Source organism: Barbatula barbatula, assembly GCF_947034865.1.
Source record: "Barbatula barbatula genome assembly, chromosome: 5".
Taxonomy (NCBI): Eukaryota; Metazoa; Chordata; class Actinopteri; order Cypriniformes; family Nemacheilidae; genus Barbatula; species Barbatula barbatula.
The window spans coordinates 1627569-1647817 of record NC_136769.1 but is presented as its reverse complement, the minus strand read 5'-3'; the positions used below and the strand labels follow the sequence as shown (position 1 = coordinate 1647817).

The 20249-nt window shown below is 37.6% G+C and overlaps 1 protein-coding gene and 1 long non-coding RNA gene across 2 annotated transcripts in view; one reads left to right on the top strand and one right to left on the bottom strand.

Annotated features, from left to right (window-relative positions):
* Positions 1-20249, top strand: part of LOC306894146 — a 171683-nt gene that overhangs the window by 31851 nt on the left and 119583 nt on the right. The window lies entirely within an intron of this gene.
* LOC306894357 (uncharacterized protein) lies at positions 1155-11585 on the bottom strand (the record flags this gene model as incomplete). Its single annotated transcript, XM_079456831.1, has 10 exons — positions 1155-1499; positions 2343-2414; positions 2811-2873; positions 3066-3128; positions 3381-3551; positions 3814-3900; positions 3971-4124; positions 5821-5947; positions 6383-6402; positions 11454-11585. The coding sequence occupies 10 exons, from the start codon at positions 11583-11585 to the stop codon at positions 1318-1320; spliced, it is 1071 nt and encodes a 356-aa protein (XP_079312957.1). The 3' UTR covers positions 1155-1317.

Genomic DNA, 20249 nt, shown 5'->3' with positions numbered 1-20249 from the left:
ACCACTGCCAGAGGCTTCTTCTTTTAGCAACATTATCCAATTGTTGATTATCCTCCGCAGTACCTGTCCTGTGATCCCCACTTCCTCTATCAATTAGCTCATTCAGATTAATGGCTGCAGCTTCATCAACACTTACCTTGCTGGTAGTTCGTGGCAACACAACCACAACCATACATGTCAACCTGATGGCTGTCCTAGCAACACTGGCACCGTTAATGCATTAGCAGTGCCCTCAGTTCCGTATGAAATTAGTATGAAATTATAGATTCAACATTTCTCCAAAGAAAATCAACAACTCCAAAGATAAGTCAACAATACAATATGTTCATGTTAAAGTTTTGACTTTAAATTTCTCCTTTGATTCATGGTAATGTGTATTTGGTCGCAGAAGGTTATGGAAGTGCATTGTGTAGGTGGTGGGGTTTGTGGGATTTACTCCTGTTTCAGCTAAAATGTCTTAAATAAACCAAAATATTTACTTTACATCTTGGGACACTCTCAAGTATGGTTAAAATTTTTATATAGAGATCTCTTAATAACAATTGGTCCCGTCTGTAGCCCCTTTTGTTGCTTAATAATAAGCCTTCAAACATGCACCAAGGTGGTGTTTCAAAGGCCAGTATTTGTATGCTGATACAGCAGTGAGCAAGGCCACAAGTTTGCCACTGAGAGAGGGGAAACAGACGAGAGAAGAACTGGCTACGTGATATGTGATATCATTACTAAAATCTGATTGGTCAAAGATGAGGTGCACACATGGCTTATAGGCATAGGCTATATATTTATATACTTTATATAATAAGCTGTGATGGTTTTAAAATACCAATAATGAATAAGATCATCATCTACATTGTAGGTTGTCGTGTCCTCTTGTAGGGTAGGCTTCATGTAGTGGCCTATTCCTCTGAACATTTATGCAAAAGGCACAGCAGAATAACTTGAATATTTCATCTCCCGACACGTCAGGACTGATCATGCTGAGAGATCAGGATACTGAGAGCAGATGCTGAAACTGTCTCAGAAAGTGATCTGTTCATTTTGTGTTGACCGCACATTATTGTGAAAATATATAAAAAAAGAAGTTTTCTTCTTACAAGTGAAATGTAATCATTACAATAAATTTGCTGCAAGGTTAAATTTTTTTATATTTTATTGAAAAAGATTAAAAGGCACTTGATACATTTTAATACATTTAAATACACTTAATACATTTGTGTGGGGGTGGAAAGGGGGTTGTCAACACAGTAAAAAAAACCTCAAACAAGTTACATCCTGCAATGCAGTAAATAGCACGTTTCCAAACATTGATGCAGTGCTTTAGGGTTTTTCCATGGGATTTTGACACTGGCAGTGAAGGCACATGTTTTTTTTAAAACCACATGCAGTGTGTGACCATGATTGACACACTATGCACTGTGACCATGAACGCCATTTTTTTTTGGCATTCTTCTTGCTGTCATCAAAATGGATGCGGCAGACACAGCACAAATTCCCTCCATCTAAGGACAAACACAAATATTTTGGAAGATCAGTTAGTTAAAATTTTACTCATCATCATATTCAAAGCAACATCTCTAAATAGCTTATTTACTTATTGAAAATGTGGGCATTGCACATCAATTCACCAGAACTGACACCCACCATCTCAGATCTTGCTGACACATAATCAAAAGATACAAGCAAATCAAAAAAGAAGAGTTCCATTTTAGAAATCAGCTTTAGTGTAACCCTGACAGAAATGGATGTAAAATAGAAGGATAGAAGAGTAATGTGATGTTCTTGTGTTGATGTTTGACAAGAAACAGACATTTGCATTCAGTATACGTTACTGTGATATCAGACAGTTATTATAGAGACAGCCGTCATCACTCATGGGCTTAAATGCTAGCGCTCCGTTGTTGTACCACGTAATACGGCAGGCGAACTTCCACACGTCATAACGTAAAACATCACTGTCGTAAACCTCATACTGCATAACTTAAACACTACAAGTAACTCAATTTTAATTTCAGAAATTAATTGTTGGTATGCTCACCTCCAATCTCTGTGTTTGGATTTTAAAGAAATGTACTGGACCTAAAGGTAAAAAAACGTTTGCACTCTTAAGTTTTTTTTATACTTTTAGGTCCCAAATGTATATGCAGGGCTTGAAAAGAGGCCGATTATGTATTCTGCACGTTCTGCCTATAATCGTCCCTTTGTCACTGTCTATTGGATTTTTTTACTTCTAAAATGTTTTAGCCTATGCATCTGTTCCCATATTTGTTCTTATTGTAGGAAGAGCTCATTAGTCTCAGTGAGACTTTCTGCTCAAATAAAATAACCACAACTTGAAAAGATACCTTCATCTGCAGTCATCACGATGGCAACAGTGGTGGTTGTTTCTGAGGACTCTTCTTCCATCTGCTGTGCACCTAAAGTACATAAAACAAAACAACTGTCTTAATACAAATTTTGAATCTTAACTACAGTCATAATGCAATTAGTCAGCATTTATACTGCCAATTGTTTATTTAGTAAATAATTTATTAGAAATAGACACATTACCATTATTTGCATCTAAATTCCAACAGCCAATTCACAGTGTACAATGATTGCAATGCCAACTTTATAAAAGCTTTTTAATTTCTCCTGGATAAATATTGTATGTATAAATTGTAATTTTCAAAGAAGTGAGCTTTTCTCTTTGTGTCAAATGTCAACGGCAGATTTCTCAGAACACCAGTTTGAATTAAGCTTGAATTTAAGCAATACCAAAAACTGACGTGTAGCATTTGGCATTCAAAATGTAATACGATTACAATAAATACCATTGTCACACATGCCCTCTAATATTTCTTCCACCGACTTCGTCTGGATGCCATCTGCTGTGTCTGTTGGTTTGAAGACATTAAACCATCACAAAAAGGTGAAGATTTTATCTTTTGATTTAATTGTATTATTTCAATGTGTACAGAGGTCAAATATGCTGTGTAATGACCACAGTTACAAAACTAGTAAACTATGCTTTGTAAGTTAAATGTTGAATATTTATTTAAAAATGTAATTAAAACAACTCAGCATACCTTCTGCGTCCATGTGCTCTGACATTTCCTCTGCCGGGATAGTGGGGTTGCATTTTGCTGCATCTGATTGATATATTTAGGAAAAAAGAGACACTTGTGTAGCATAAGCATAACAAATAACAATCTTCCTGCATTACTGGAGAAAAATAGTGTAATGAGCATGAATGATAGTAAGATAGTAAACCACTCCCAAGGGCCATCACAGTCACTAATTACATTCAACTAAACAGCTATAGGATATTCTAGAGGTTTTTCCCCCACTTTGCACAGAGCCAAATGGTCTGCCGACACACAACCACTGTTAATGTCACTTACTTATTTCAAATGAAATCTCATCAGCAGCTTTTAAAATGGCTTCCAGTTGGTTCCTTCCATAAAAGGATGGCTTCTTAAAGGTAAGGCCGTTGGGCAGTCCAGCAACGTTCATGGTCATGCCCTGATTCACCAGGGACTGGTAGGGGAGCCTTCCAGTACCTCCAGCCTCTTCTGAAAGCCATGGGCAAACACATGCATGCATGCACACTTTAGACAATGTTACACAGTTGGAGAACTGTGACTCTCCTCTCCTCTCCTGGTGATAACCAGTGTACATGCTGCTAAGGACTCTTAATCTTTTGGTTGATGGTTACATTAGATAAATAATTTATTAATTTGATAATAATGTTGTGGATTCATGAAAGTATATTAAGTTATCAAGATAAGCAGTTTATAAACATCAGTCTTAAAAAGTGTTTGAATATATGCTTACTATATTTTTGGTTGAACAGATCTTGCACTTTTCTCAACAGCACATTGATTTGATCGTTGGTACTGGGTGTTGCGGCTGAGGAGCTGGCTACAGATGTAACAACAGACAACAATAAATTTCATAAAACTTCTGTGGATTTTCATATAACCAATATTACCTTTAAAATGCAGTGCAAAGTTGTTCACTGTGTCCGTCGAGTCAAGGAAATTTGCGGCTCCTTTGCTGCTCAGTTCATACACCTCTAGGCTGGACTTTTGGCAGTCAAATCCCAAAATGGCTGTTTCCACACCCAAATCCTCAAGCTTGGACACCTTTACAATATTTAGATAAACAAGACAACCCCAAATTATGATTATACACAAAATAGACAAAACTTAAGTAAAACAATTCAAGGAACACTGAAGAAACAACTCTTAACAGGGCTAGGCGATATATGTAAAAAGTGTTAACAGAAGTGGCAAATAAATGGTCAGGGACATTAGCTGTGTTTACATATGTATAATATCCAACTTATGATTTGACTATGATTTGGGCTTCTATTGACCTCCTTAATCTGAAATGACTAGCCCAACCAGTAGGAACTGGGGTGGTATGTGTCTATGACAAACTCTACAATGTCAGAATATTTGATGCTGATAGCCTTGTAAAATAAACTCAGCATTTAGGATGAATTCATTTAAAATTATGAAAAAACAATCCGGTTGTCTGTCATGATGTTCTGCTCACATCACAATTGCTGTCAATCATCCTTGTATCCAATACTATAATAATACCAATAATGCCTAGCAAATGAAGCTTCTTTCCAAACCTCTAACTTCAGCTTCTTCAGATGCATTTTAATTCTGAGATCTCTCATCTCAGGGTTAAGGTCCTGTGCCTGCCCATGTGCTCTCAGTGCTGCTGCCTCTTGACAGTATTTCTGCTTCTCCTCTTTCCCTAACGTGGACCACCTGCCCTTAATATCGTTCATTGTGCCTGAGGGAACAAATATGTAACACTTTAGTCACCATCTCTTTTCTTTTTAAAAGTAAATTAAAAAAAGAGACAATCTGTCCAACACACTGGTTCCCTTGGGTTATTAAATACATTTTTCTGTAACAACTTTGTAAAAACAAGATAAAGTGTCAAGTAGATAACCTGATGACTCTTTTCAATACACACAGGAGTCTTACACTGATGAATGCAACTGAAGTAGTTGCCAAATACTATCTTGAACATCTGTTTCATGACCCTTGTAAACCCCTGATGTAAACAGGGGTTGAACAACAACAAAACATTTAGTATAACAATTAAGGGTGTGTTCACATATGTAGTTCGGTTCGTTTGCTCGGGACCAAAAAATAAATAAAAATATTCCTGGTTTGCTAAGCGTTCATACTGTCATTTTAAAATGATTCGAAGATACCGAACCTAAAGGCATAGAGGTCAGGTCAGGTGACGTATATTATGCGAAAGAACATCCAACACAATGATGTGTTCTATTGTAAACGCGGTAGTTTTTCCAGTCGTCATATTGTGTTATTTATACATACACAGAGTTTACGATGACCTCAAAATATGCATAAATTAATCAAAACAGTGTCATGAATCCTTTTGTGCGTGTACAAAGAAAGATCCGCTGCTAGAAGATGTGTTCTCTATGCTTCACGTTTACCCTCTGCTCATTTTGTTTAGCATACAACGTGAACGCTCTTTTCCCTGTACAATCATTTAACATCAACTAGGGTCACATCTCGTGACATCACATTTTGTTTTTGGTTCCTTTACGTGCGTTTGGTCCCTGTAGCGTTCATACTTCAATCGAACGGCGGCAGGGTTCGTTTGGAAGTGGACGAGACTCACCTTTACAGTGGTATGGGTCTGCTTGTTTGGTGGGCACCAGGGTTAGGGTGGCACACTTACGCAAATTAACTGCACCAATTGAACAATTGCTGCAGAGTTTGTTTTAATCGAACCAAACAGGCATATGTGAACACATCATAATAGAATCCTTTAATTGTCTCACACCTTTGTTTCTGAGAATATCCCTACAAAAAAGATTGTATGGTGACAGCTCTCGAATGTGAACTTTAGCCTTTGATGGCCGGGTCTCAGACGAAACTTTAAACGCCCTTTTGTAATTACCGATCCAGTTCTAAAAGAGAAAAACAGAAAATAACTAAAGATTATTACACAACTTAAGGTGAACATTATTAAAACACTTAATTTATACCAGCCAGTGCAGCAGAATGGTATATTTATTTGACATGTTGATTGTTAGTGTGGCACTTAAGTAAACCTTACTTCTATTACACTGGTGTCCAAACCAGTAGCTGATGCAGCTCTTGGTATTAAGGCTGAGCCAACACTTGCCATTCCCTCCTTAAAAAAGGATTTCAATGTTTCCCTTTGTTCCGCATCAATGTGAGTTCTCTCTTGTTGAATAACAACAAAGAAACAAAAAACTAGTCAGTAATAAATCAGTAGTAAAAAAATGCACTGTTGAGGGTATAAGTGTGGATTTTGCAGATCATGCCATCGTTTTCAGACATTTGCTTGATGCTTCTAGATTAGAAACAGAAGGATTTACCTCTCTGGGCCATCTTCAACCTAAAAAAGATAGAGAAATTTTCACAAGACTGATTTGTGAATGGGCCATATTTCTAAACAGCTTGGCCCAAAACCTAATTTTTGATCTTTCAACATAGACAAGGAGCATGTGTAATAAAAAAACTTACCACAAAAGTCCTTGCCAGAAACCTTCTTAAAATGAATGCTGTATAGGGAGACAAAAAAGTTAGAGATATTATATGTTAACCTTACGCAGGCAGATAGATAAGCAGACAGACAGCAATAAATGTTTCGTTTTTTGAGGGTTATGTATTTGGTGCCTCTGATAGACAGACAGACTGACCAAACAGCAATAAACATGGGGTTTTTGAATATTTCATTTAATATGAGTATGATATAGATCCAATTTATGCAATAAACCTTAGTTGTTTTACAGTATGGAACAGGTCATGTTTACAGGCAAATTTTGCGTTTAAATAAGTAATAACTAAACATCGCATGTAAAAAAACATGATTATTAGTAGGCCTAAAGTTAATGCTAACGTACAGCATGTAACGTTAACATAACGCAGGCTATAACGTAATGTTTGACGTTTACAAACACAATTAAAACACGGTTATCGGTTATGTATAATACATTTTCTGTATTTGTTTCGCTTATTGACTAATCACATTTTAACTGCTCAATTTTATAATTTAAATACTCAGTACGGGTATAATATAACGTCCGTCAGGTTTATTGCTAACGTAAAGCATATCGTATATTTCAGGCTGATAAGTAGGCCTAATATATAACGTTATCTCATTTCTACACTCATGTCACGCCAACTAAAACAGATTTTCTGTATTTGTTTATCTTATTGACTAATTATTCATAGTTTGAATGCACAGTTTCATAATTTAAATTGTCTTACCTGAAAGTGCGTGAAATATGACGCGGGAGGGAAACTATCAAGCGGGAATTAGCGCAACGTCATCACGTAATCCAAACGTGAATTAGCGCAACGTCATCGCGTAATCCAGTATACGTTCGATCACCGGTGAGATGGATTCCTCTGGGACTGGATCTGGAGTCTTTCTTGTGTCTGAATCAATGATTAGGCATTTGGATGGGTGATAACAGCCTTCTGAGCCTACCAGTAGGCGCAGCAGCCCCCATCTGGCCCATATGTATCAGCTGATAACCACTGATAACGCCCATTCAATCGAGTGATAACATTCGAAGCGGGTGGTTTTGAAGGCAAGCATAAGTTCTTCAAACAAATAATTCGTGAGTTTTTCAAAAATGTCACACAAACTCTGGCACTCAGACATCAGAGAATGATAGCATACCACATGGATTCATCATCCTTTTTTAAACCTTCTGTCCAGATGGACAAAGTGACATCTACACTGACTTCCTCTTTTCCTGAGAGTGTACAGAATGTGCTTGAGCTTGCTACCCAAAGCACTGTCCATGTCACATCTAAAGTGTGCATTGATGGGATCAACTACAGTCCTGATATGGTTTTGTCTGCTGGTGCAAGTTCATGTCTGCCTGATTTTAGGCAAATTGTAAAAATTGTCATCATCAAGACTGACATTTTGTTTGTATGCAAGCAACAAACGGCGTGGTACATTGAGCATCTACGGTCCTATGAACTGTGCAGCCATGTATCAGAAATTACCGTCACAAAGCTGTCTGAGTTGAATGACCCTTTTCCACTATCACCCTACAAAATTCAGGGCAGAACATTTGTTACAGCGAAACATTTTATCTTGTGCTGAATTGAACATTAAAAGGGATAGTCCACCTAAAAAAGCAAATTCCATTATTTACTCACCCTCATATTATTTCAACTCTGCATGAATTTCTTTTGTTGAACACAAAATATATTTTAAACATGTTTGTTACCAAACAGTTTCAGTTCCCCAATGCCTTCCATGGCAACCTGAACGTCTTTTTTTTGTCCTTAAATATTGAACAAAAGAAAATCATACAGGGTTGAAAAAACATGAGGGTGAGTAAATAAAAGAGTTTCCATTTTTATCCCTTTATTATTGAGAACTCGTGTCATGATTCTCGAGTGGTGAGACACGGAGAGAGGACCCAGGTGCAGACAGCGGGTAAGGGGTTAACATATATTTAATAAATAATAAAACAAAGACCCACGTGGGGGTAACATAACAAAACATGGGAATATAATGACAAGACAGAACAGGACTAAAACTAACTACACATAAACAAGACTTGAATAAACTGTTGACATAAACTACAAATAACTAAACTAACACAACAGGAACTCACCACACAAACCACAATGAACCAGCACAAGACAGAAGACACAAGGGCATTAAATAAGGGAGCAAATCAAGAGGGAAACAGGTGTAGGCATTAATCCATAACGAGGTAACAAGAGGATGGGAACAATGACGAGACCGGAGAGAGTATGGAAGGCCATAAGAACAATAATTGTCTTTTAAAGGATCAAATGATGTGTGCCCAGCTCTGGTATACGGCCAAACAACTCTTTAAAAAAGTCAATTTGGAGCATACACACTGACCAGGACCACTGGCACGTTATAAAGCCTGCCCTGAACAATCACAAAACACCCGCATTTATCACTAATAACACTAGTTTGAAAAAATTGTACTTGCTAATCAAAATGGCTGTACCGCGAAATTTAGGATTTAATTCAGAGTGGTAGACCTGTGATATGCATCCTCTCTTCAATTTTGGAATGTCTGTTGTGCGAAGGTGTGTTTCCTGTAGGAATATTATCTCTGCTTTCAATTTGTTTAAATGAGAAAACACCTTACTTCGCTTTACAGGATGATTGAGTCCCCTCACGTTCCAGCTCACAATTTTAGTCGCAGGTCTATTCATTCCATCTGCAGAACCCATGTCTGATAATGTCCAACTCAGTGCTATTATGAAAACTCATCACCAACTCTGAGGAAAAAAAATAAGGTAAAGGGGAAAGGAACAGATGCAAAAAGACAAGAAAAAAGTAAACTGTGCAAAGTAAAAAGAAAACTTTTAAACCTCCCATTAACAACACAAACCCCTGCTGGTCCCTCCCCAAATGAGAGACTGCACCACCCCAACCTCCCAAGCCACTATGGAGTTTCATAGAAAGAAGAAAATAGAACTTACCAAGTGGAGCTGAGGCCCCACACAAACCTTATAATAACCATTTATCTGAACATATATACCGTCAACAAGACTAATTAGAACCATTACTCAATATTTCTGTGTACATGAAAAAAAAAATATTTTTCTGCATATATCTGCATATAGTCGGAAACGATTGCAAGTGAAACATGAGAAACCAAGCAGACACGTATATGGATTATGATTTAAATAAATAAAAATTATACATATATATATATATATATATATATATATACACACACATATATATATATACACACATACATAAAAAAATTAAAAATACATTCATGTATAGGCAATCAAATGAATAGATATATCATATTAATAGCAGGCCTACTTTGAAACAGTCAAATTATCCATACTTGTTTCCTGTGTATATTAAAAGATCGTTCCGAGTGAAAAAAACTTCAGTCCGCATATGCAACAAGCAGTGGCGGTTCTACATTGAATTGCACCCCGGGCGAGAACATCTTTGAGCCCCCCTCCTCGAAAAAACTAAATTATGTCATATTTTTATTGACCTAAACTACAGTGGTACAAATTGAATTTGTCATTAAAATGTAATTGTACCACTGTAGTTGAGGTCAAGAAAAGTGACATTGTTATAAAACAATTTGACAGAATATTAACACTTAATGATATTTTACTGACATTCAATTTGTACTACTGGAAAAAAAGTGGTCAGAAAAAGATTCATGACAGTTATAATGGCCTCATGACAGCCAATGTCAAAACCAATATGACATTTAACCCAGCTGTAGTGGCCTTCATTCATTTATCTTCTTATTGGTTATTTGTAATCACGTGTTTTGTTGTGTTCACTTCCGTTTCCTTTATATCCGGTGTGTTATATTGTTTGTCGTGGTTGGTAGGGGGTGAGCAATGGGATGGCCAACTTTCTGTTGACTGTACAAGTAAAATGTTTGTTCTGTCAAATAAAACAACTGTGACGCGTACAGAAGTGTCTCTAAGGCAATATGGTTAGATGCCGAAACACCAGCTAAGTAGTGTCTTACATTCAATTATTAATCTGCAATGTCATGTTTTTATGACAATTATGACAGGTTAAGATGTATTGGTTAATGTAAAGCTGTCAACAAAGACCTCAAACAAACAATATTTGCATTAAAAATGTCATAATTGAGCGAATGACACTTAATGACAGTTGTCATAAACATGCATAAAACCTTCATATTCATGACATGTGTGATGTAGCAAATAAATAGCAAAGGTTATGTTCGTCTTAGAAACTATAGCTACAGATTGGAAAATTCTGTTTGCTCATTACGGGACCTTACGTTAACCCAACTGATGGAAATAAATAATAATAACTGGACTTGTAACAGTTTTGTTGCAAAGCACAATATTATGGTGAAATTAGATCTGGTGTTTGTTGACTTAAAACCAAATTTGTTATAAGTGTTGTCGGTTCTAACTGCCCTGCGCGGGCCTCGAACCGGCGTCTGTCTGAATGAGAGTCGGGCGCTCTAACGACTAGGCTAAACACCGCAGCGTCTTTTAGCCCTTCAGATGACAACATGGATACAGTAATCATAACACGGAGAGAACATTATAGTTGCATACCTTTATCTTTTCAGCATGCATGGGCGCCAATTTGCCAATTCCCCACACAATGAATGAAACGGGATGAGACAAGGTAATAGGTTCATTTTTTTATATCACACACGCAAGGACAACGCAGTTTCCACGTTTAAACGATTGAGATAAAGCCACAGGTCAGGCAATCTAATGTGTATCAAGGATTGCTTAAGTAAGATCTGACGTAGAGCTTTTATGAACGAAAAATTGCAGCGCTTCGATATCCATAGAGGTGAAGCTTTCATGTAGCTCCTCCTCTCTGGATGTGAACAGTAGCTCCTCCTCTCTGGATGTGAACAGTAGCTCCTCCTCGCTGGATCTGTAGCTCCTCCTCACTGGACGTCTAACGTCCGCCCATTTGCTCTGCAGCGAGCACCACTTGTGATCGATTGCTCCCTTCACTTCATCTCTCAAACCACTGATTTGCTTGCGTATTTCTTCATTATGCATCTCTGCTTTCTCATCCATTTTCGCCAGCAGTTCGTTTCTTAATGCATTTATTGCTTGCAATATAGCTGCATGTCCCGAGCTCGTGTTTTCTGCTGGTTCGTTAGTTTTAGCAGCCTTCCTCCGGTCCGACGTGTTTATACGCAGCTCACCTCGATTAACAGAATAGAAACAAAAATTCTCATCTTACCAATGTACACAGTGTCTGAATGACTTCTGAATGACTTCGAACAGCGAAAATTTTTTTTGTCTTGTTAACGAGTTTTTAAAGGTTCATGTGGGAGAGCTCAGTTAGACACGTCTACATCTCTCCGAGGCCCAACCGCCTTCGGAATTAAAGTATAAGGACATCGGTTAATTACCAAAGGAATTTCAGAGATGTGGGCATAACTGTAAAAATTAGCAGGCAAACCTAGACACAAAGAAAATAAAAAATAGATTATTTCCATCACTCAGGGGTCTGGAGCGATTAGATACACTGATAAAAAAAAGTTAGTTGATGTGTGAACTTGAAAATGTTGAGAAAAACCTACAGCGGTGTTTATGTTGTGCATGTATTGATTAAGATAAATAAATACTAAAATGTAATGTTTGTTGCATTTTCAATGATTACTCAAGTATTTATAACGACGTAAAAAACGTAGTTTCATTTTTCTTTAGAAGCACCTGAACAAAACAAAATGGTGTCATTTCGAAAAAAATTTGGATGTAATTTTTGATTAGACCAGTGAATAGCAAATGATTTTGTTATATTTAGTTCGATATTTTCTAGACAGATATATTACAGAAGAGTATTCTCTAAGGATTCATCAATGCGCATGCGCATGCCATTTGAGGGATCGTTTCTGAGGGAGCGGATATCATCCACACAAGCAGGTATGTTTAAAGTTAATTGTCTTCTAAATGTTTTATAGTATATATTTATTATTATTTCTCGTTCATATATGTTTAGCTAATGTTAGGGCCCATGTCACTGTGTTTTAGAACTGTTTTGCAGCGTTCAATAGCTTAATATATTTACATCAAGACAGATGTCTTCAGTGTAATGATTATCTATTGGGATGAGTACTAATTGATTCCTGCAGATGGCAGTAATGTGTTGTATAAGATGATGTGCATTTGCTAGAGGAAGTGGTTGTTGTAATGGACATATGTGTGTGTTCCACGTGGAATAAAGACCTGCTATTCCTCTTATCTTTATTTGTTGTTTCTTGCACAATACATGGTACCAGGAGTGGGGTTCAGAAAGGTGCAATGGATGCCATTAAACCACCGGGTTCGTTAAAGTTATGTGAAAATGTTGACGCAAATTGGAGGACTTTCAAACAGCAGTTTGAGTTGTATGTTGTCGCTATCGGACAAAGAGCTGCTGTGGATGAAAGAAAGATTGCCCTGTTACTTACCATTGCTGGAGCTGATGCTGATCTATAACACCTTTAATTTTGAGGCAGAGGCGGACAAGAAGAAACTGGAAAAGGTACTGGAAAAATTTGATGCTTGTTGTTTGTCAAGAAGGAACGAGACATATGAACGATATGTATTCAGAATGAGAGTGCAGCATAAAGGAGAGGCTTTTGATTACTTTCTGAGAGATCTCAAGATAAAGGCAAAGACTTGTAATTTTAATGAATTGAGAGATTCGTGATCAGATTGTGTTTGGAATCTATGAAAAAAAACTGAGAGAAAGATTGTTTTGCGAGAATCAGAACTCACCTTGGATTATGCTGTCAAATTATGCCAATCAAGTGAAGTAGCAAGACAGCAAGTAAAGCAGTTTGATGGGGCTAATTCGTCAGTGACGTCATTTCAGAGCGCAGCAGTAGACGCCATTTCATTCAGAGACAAGAAAAGAGGTAATTCAAGAAATTTCAAAGATAATGACAATGAAACATTCTCTTGCAAGCGTTGTGGGAGCAAACATAAGTTCAGACAATGCCCAGCTTTCGGTAAAAGATGTTCGAAGTGTAATGGCCCGAACCACTTTGCAAAAATGTGTTTTTCAAAAGATATGAAGAGGGAAAATAGAGTGCATGTCGTGGAGAAGGCAGATGACAGTGACTCTTTGAGTGACTCATTTTATGTTAACATGGTTTCTGAAGAGAATATACATCAGGATGCTGCAACATGGGTATCCAGTGAGGATTCGGTGCAGTCTTCGAAGTGGATTATTCCTCTTGTGGCTAATGGGACCATAGTGCCTTTTAAGTTAGATACGGGTGTAAAAGTTAATTTAATTAACATCGGAGATGTGAAAACATTGAAAGAAAAACCTCTAATTAAAAAACGTACAGTTCCCCTCAAAGCCTATAATGGACAACCAATTGAAACACGAGGAGTATGTAGATTGAATGTACAAGTCAAAGGAAAGATGAAAAGTTTGATGTTTGTTGTTGTTCCCAATGGCCATGAATCTCTTTTAGGAGATAAAGCTTGTGAAGACCTTCATTTGGTTAAAAGAGTGTATCAAGTCAACAGGCAAACTGACGTCTTACCGTTTGTCTGTGACCATGTAACTGACATTGTCAAGCAATTTCCAGATGTTTTTGAAGGTCAAGGCACATTACCATTTACCTATAAAATACAACTGAAAGATAATGCTACACCAGTCATACATGCTCCCCGTCGGGTCCCTGCACCTCTGCGCGAGCCCTTGAAGCAAGAATTTGATCGCATGACCAAATCAGGAGTAATACAGCAAATTGAACAGCCTACAGATTGGGTAAACTCCATAACCTGTGTGAAGAAGCCTAATGGTGACTTGAGAGTATGCTTAGACCCTAATGACCTCAATGATAGCATCAAAAGAGAACATAACCAAATACCTAAACCGTGAAGAGATCATTAGTGAAATCTCGGGTGCTAAGTTTTTTAGTAAATTAGATGCATCTCAAGGGTTCTGGCAGATCAGATTGGATTCTGAGAGTAGCAAATATTGTACATTTAATACTCCGTTTGGAAGATATTGTTTTCTTCGACTTCCATTTGGAATTAAATCAACTCCTGAGATTTTTCATCGAGCCATGGAAACCCTTATTGAAGGTCTAGAGGGTGTTCGTGTATATATCGATGATATTGTGGTGTGGGGGTCCACCCTTCAACAACATAATCAGCGACTAGTAAAAGTGATGGAAAGAGTTCGAGCACATGATTTAAAACTCAATCAGAAAAAGTGTCAATTTGGAGTCACAGAGATACATTTTTTAGGTGACAAGCTGTCTTCGAAAGGTGTGGAGCCACACCCAGCAAAAGTGCAAGCCCTCCTTGATATGCCTCCACTTAGTGACAAGAAGGTAATTCTGCGGACCTTGGGAATGGTGAATTTCCTGGGGAAATTTTTGCCAAATCTGTCAGCCAAAACTACCCATGTGAGAAAGTTGTTACACAATGATCAAGAGTTTGTGTGGGCTTCAGAACATGATCAAGAATGGAAGAGGTTAAAGGAGATTCTTACTACTGAACCGGTCCTTGTTTTTTTTTATCACACACGGCCAACTAAGATCTCTACAGATGCCTCTCAAAATGGATTTGCGCGGTGCTTCTTCAGGCCATTGGGGATTCTAGGAGACCTGTGGCCTATGCTTCTCGGTCTATGACAGAGACTGAAAGACGATATTCTCAAATAGAAAAAGAGACCTTGGGTTTAGTATTTGGCTGTGATAAATTCCATGGATATGTTTATGGATTACCTACTTTTACAATAGAGACGGATCACAAACCACTCATATCTATCATTCAAAAGAACCTAAATTATATGTCACCTCGAATTCAACGCATGATGATGAAGTTATGAAGATATGATCTGAATCTAGTTTATACAACTGGAAAGTATATCATTGTAGCTGATACACTGTCTCGAGCACCAGTAGCTGCAGAGATCAGCAATATGGACGAAGTTGAGAGACATGTGAATATGGTGTTTTCATCTCTAACAGTTTCTGATGAGATGTTAAGACTGATTGCAGAGGAAACTGCAAAGGACGCTGAACTGCAGAGGGTCATTGCACATCTTCATCATGGATGGATCAAAGGCAAGTGTCCACAGTACTTTCCATTAAGGGCAGAACTGAGTGTGGTTGAGGGCATGCTGTTGAGGAAAAACAGAATTGTCATTCCAGTGTCGTTGCGCCAAGACATGCTTCATCGAATTCATGAGGGGCATCTTGGTATTGAAAAATGCAAGAGAAGAGTTAGACAAGCTGTTTTTTGGCCGGGAATTAATGTGCACATTGAGAAATACATCAGTCAGTGTGACGTCTGTCTGAGTCATCACTATAAACTGGCTAAAGAACCTATGATGATAGGTGCTCTTCCTACGGAACCGTGGCAAAAAGTAGAAACGGATCTTTTCCAGTTGAATGGTGGTTATTGATTATTATTCCAATTATCCTGAAGTTGAACAGCTTCGTCATACAACATCGAATGACATGATTCAACACATGAAATCCATTTTTGCAAGGCATGGAATTCCTCATATTGTGCAAAGTGAAAATGGTCCTCAGTATAATAGTCGTGAATTCAGGCTGTTTGCAGAACAGTATGGCTTTAAGCATACTACTTCAAGCCCCCTTTATCCAAAAGCAAATGGTAAAGCAGAAAAAGGGGTACAAATTGTTAAAAGACTGTTGAAAAAAGCTTCAGCAAGCAATATTGATGAAAATCTGTCTCTACTGAGCTACCGTTCTTCTCCACTCAGTTGTGGATTATCTCCTGGTGAGTTACTGATGAATCGTAAACTGCGTGATACACTGCCAAAATTATCCCTGAAAACAGAAAACAGTTTGTCATTGAAAGAGATGCTACATCTTAAAGAGAAGCAGAAAGAATACTATGACAAGGGAGCTCAGCAACTGAAATCTTATTGAACGAGATGTAGTTCGAGTTGAGGAGCCTACTGGATGGAGAAGGAAAGCTACAGTCCTAAAAGAGGTAAATCCAAGATCATATCTTGTTCAAACAGAAGATGGGCAGACCTTACGGAGAAATCGACAGAGTCTGCTTAAGACTGCAGAAAAATGTCCGTTGGATGAGTCTGCGGATCTGCAATTTCCTGAAATGCTATCTTCAGATATGCTTTACTCTGCAGGCAAAATTCCTGAACATGAATTATCTGTACCAAACACTGACATTCCTGATTTACGGAGGTCTACTCGAGTTCGAAAACCACCTGTGCGAATGGACTTATAGTAAAAAAAAAAAGGGAAAGAGTTGTAATGATTATCTATTGTGATGAGTACTAATTGATTCCTGCAGATGGCAGTAATGTGTTGTATAAGATGATGTGCATTTGCTAGAGGAAGTGGTTGTTGTAATGGACATATGTGTGTGTTCCACATGGAATAAAGACCTGCTATTCCTCTTATCTTTATTTGTTGTTTCTTGAACAATACATTCAGGTTGTCGTGTATTTCTAGACAGGTTGTCTTTTTCGACATTTAAGTATTCGACAATGTTTTTCACAAGCATTTCTTTATTTTCACTCGGACAACTGAATGAACAACAGCAGTGATGAGCAACAGTAACATTATATTTTGCGTCACATTTGTATTTTTGAATATGAAAATTTACGATAGGCTAACTTTTATGTGTGACATTTTATCTTCTGCGTCCTCTCGCTCCTTATTACCGTTACTTGGGTGTGCTAGACTAGGTGATGCTGTTTAACCGATTGATGTTAATTTGATGTGCCTTGCGCAATAACCCGCGTGTAGGGATATTCTGACATGTTTCTGAACTTGACTTCGCATTTTAAACAAGGCTACGGCCTCCACAGCGTCTGATCGATCATCCAGTAATACATTTGATCAGGTAAGGAGCATTAAAATAAGCAAATAAGTTATGAGAGGCTCTGTTGTATGGTGAATAAATCATGTTTGAAGGGCTTTTCCCGCTTAGCGTCTTGCCTGCAACTCCTTCTTTGCTTTCACAGTTAGTAAAATACCTAATGGCGATCCTTCCGCTGGAATAAATAGTCCCTGGCCGACCGCAGCCATTGGTACACAACGCACATCGTTGGTTGCAGAGGTTTAGCTGCCCTGTGAATAAAACTAAGCTACTGACCACGCCATTTAAAATGCTGGAAGTAAACGTTTTAAAATAGAAAGTGCAGACAGACATAGGCGGAAACTTCTAGCACATGTCACATTAACAGTCTGATCTTGAAGGATTTTTATGATGGTTTAAATGTGCCTTTACATTTAATATGCTCCAAATTTCATTATTCATTACTAACTGTGCATAACATGTTGAAAATATGACCAGTATGTGAACCAAGAATTCAGGACTCATACTGAGGGCTTTTTCCATAGGAAATGAGTATGTGTGTGTGTTAAGGTCAGGTTACGCACAGAGCGTGTTGGAATGTGTGAGGGTATCATGTAATGTCTTACAGATGGAACCAGATTTGAAAAACAAGGCAGTGAGCTGGTTGGCTGAGACAGGACAAAGGACAGAAAGCGGATTGGACCCCAGCTGAAGAAGAGGCACACCAAAATATTATAAATATGCTGTGAAGTTGTTTTTCTGGGTCGATCGGGCCGTTGTAAAGATAACAGTTCTTTTTGTAAGACTGAGTCTAAGGCAGCCCACCCACCCATCGGCTGGTGTACACAGCTGATGTATTTTGTTTTAATCTTCTGATCAATAAACTTCAAGATTTTACTTTGACTGGCCTCTCTCCAATTTTGAACGCGCAGAACATTGATTAAATGTTCAACAATCTGAAGTTCTGTAATCTGTACAGATCTGCCTCTTTACATGTTCATGTATACTCATGTATTAATTCTTGCACGGATTATCTATCATTAATATACTTTAGCTATTAAATGATCTTGAATACGTATTTTTATATAGTGCAAAAATAACCTGCTATATTAAGTCAAATTTTATTGCCTTAAGGGACATTTTTTGATTGGGGTTAAAAAAGTATTAAGTATATAATAAAGAGGTCAAAAGTAGTTCACATGTATTCTCTTTATTTTAAAGCTATGGTTTAATTGTGTGTGTATGTATTCAAGGACAATATGGTGTACACTCAATGTGCTGACAAACTGCTTGGGAGCTCCTCAGTGGTGAAACTCCTCCTCTTTCAATCAGTGGTGAACCAGGTGGAGCAAATCTTCCAGGCAATCTGAGCGTGCCAGCACCTGGCTCTGCTGTTGTCGTTAAAGAGCATTTATAAAACCACAGACATTTTTGTGATCAAGGTGACTGTGCAAGACCAAGCCCTCCACAAAACTGTGAAGGACAGCCGGTAAGCGCCATATTGGCCATGCTTGGCTACTAATATACTAATTTTGCAATTGGTTTAAAATGCTGGGTGTCTATTTTTCTAAAAAGATCTGCTTAAAAGTAGAAACCTTGTATTTTATGTGTTAATCTGAGGTGAATGTGGATAAACTTGTGTGTTTAATTTGACTGGCAACTCAAATAATAACGTGTATTTGTCATTCCCTCTTTTGAGGTTTTTCACCTGTTTTCTGCCAACCAAAGAATGATAAATAAAAGACCAACAACTGATTCCATGGCTGTTTATTGAGTGAAATCCAGTTACGATCTTCATGTGGAGGGACCGTCCTTTTCAAGTGGGGAATTGCACGAAAAAGGGGTCAAAACTTGACACTCAATATTTTTCTAGTTACATGAAATTGAGGGGGAGGAGTTCAAAAGGACTGAAGAGTGACCCAGAGATGTCAGTTGTGCACATCAGATTGGAAGACTGTAGGTAGAATTCAGGAATCGATTTGTACACCATATTGTATATATATAAGCTCAGACAGTGCATATGTATACAGTATATATAGAAATGCAGTTTGTATCTTAAGTCCCCAGTTTGTATCACTGTTTCTTACCAATTAATATTATAGAAAGGAACTAAAGATTATGCATTCATGATCGTGTCAATTAATATTGTATGTGTCTTTCAGTCTTGAGTAATGTCATAGACTGCATTATAGGCCCCAGATTATTTTCTGAAAATAAATGATCATATTTACAGGAAATAATATTATTAATAATAGTAATAATATTAAGCAAAAAGTAATTGAATCGATAAGGAAGCTGATCGATTACATCTCTCAGATGGTGTTTGACCTCATGTGCACCTACCAGCACTGAAGCCAAATGACCTGAAGCTGCACAAGTCAACAATCTTCAGTCATATTTATGACGGGACTGTTTGAAGACATCATTTGCTGATCCAAACCTGTTACACTGCGGCTCAAGTCAGAACAGATTCATGAAATGACCTTTGGGCAACTGATAGGAATGAAGGATTTCAGTGTATATAGAGTTTAAGGGATGAACCTGACAGAGCCTGTACACTTCATCAGAAAAGAGAGGAGATTCAGCCTGATGATGATTTCCTAACCACTACACTTAAACCACTGGACTGAGCTTCATGAGATGTAACTTTTGGAATATCATTTTATATATTATAAAAAATTAAAACATCAGACATGCTTATTCCCACATGCATTTAAGTGTTTATCTTCATGAATAACAGAGAGTCATCAGTGTCATATTTTACCAGCAATCAGAAATGTTAGGTCTGAAACAATTAGTCGTTTATCTCTATCTCTAAATCTTTAGGTTTTACTTTTTTTATGTAATCAACCTTTGAAGACTTCAAAAAGTTTCTGCGTCTTGTGAATTTTGTGGAGAGAAATCAATAATGAACAAAACATTAAA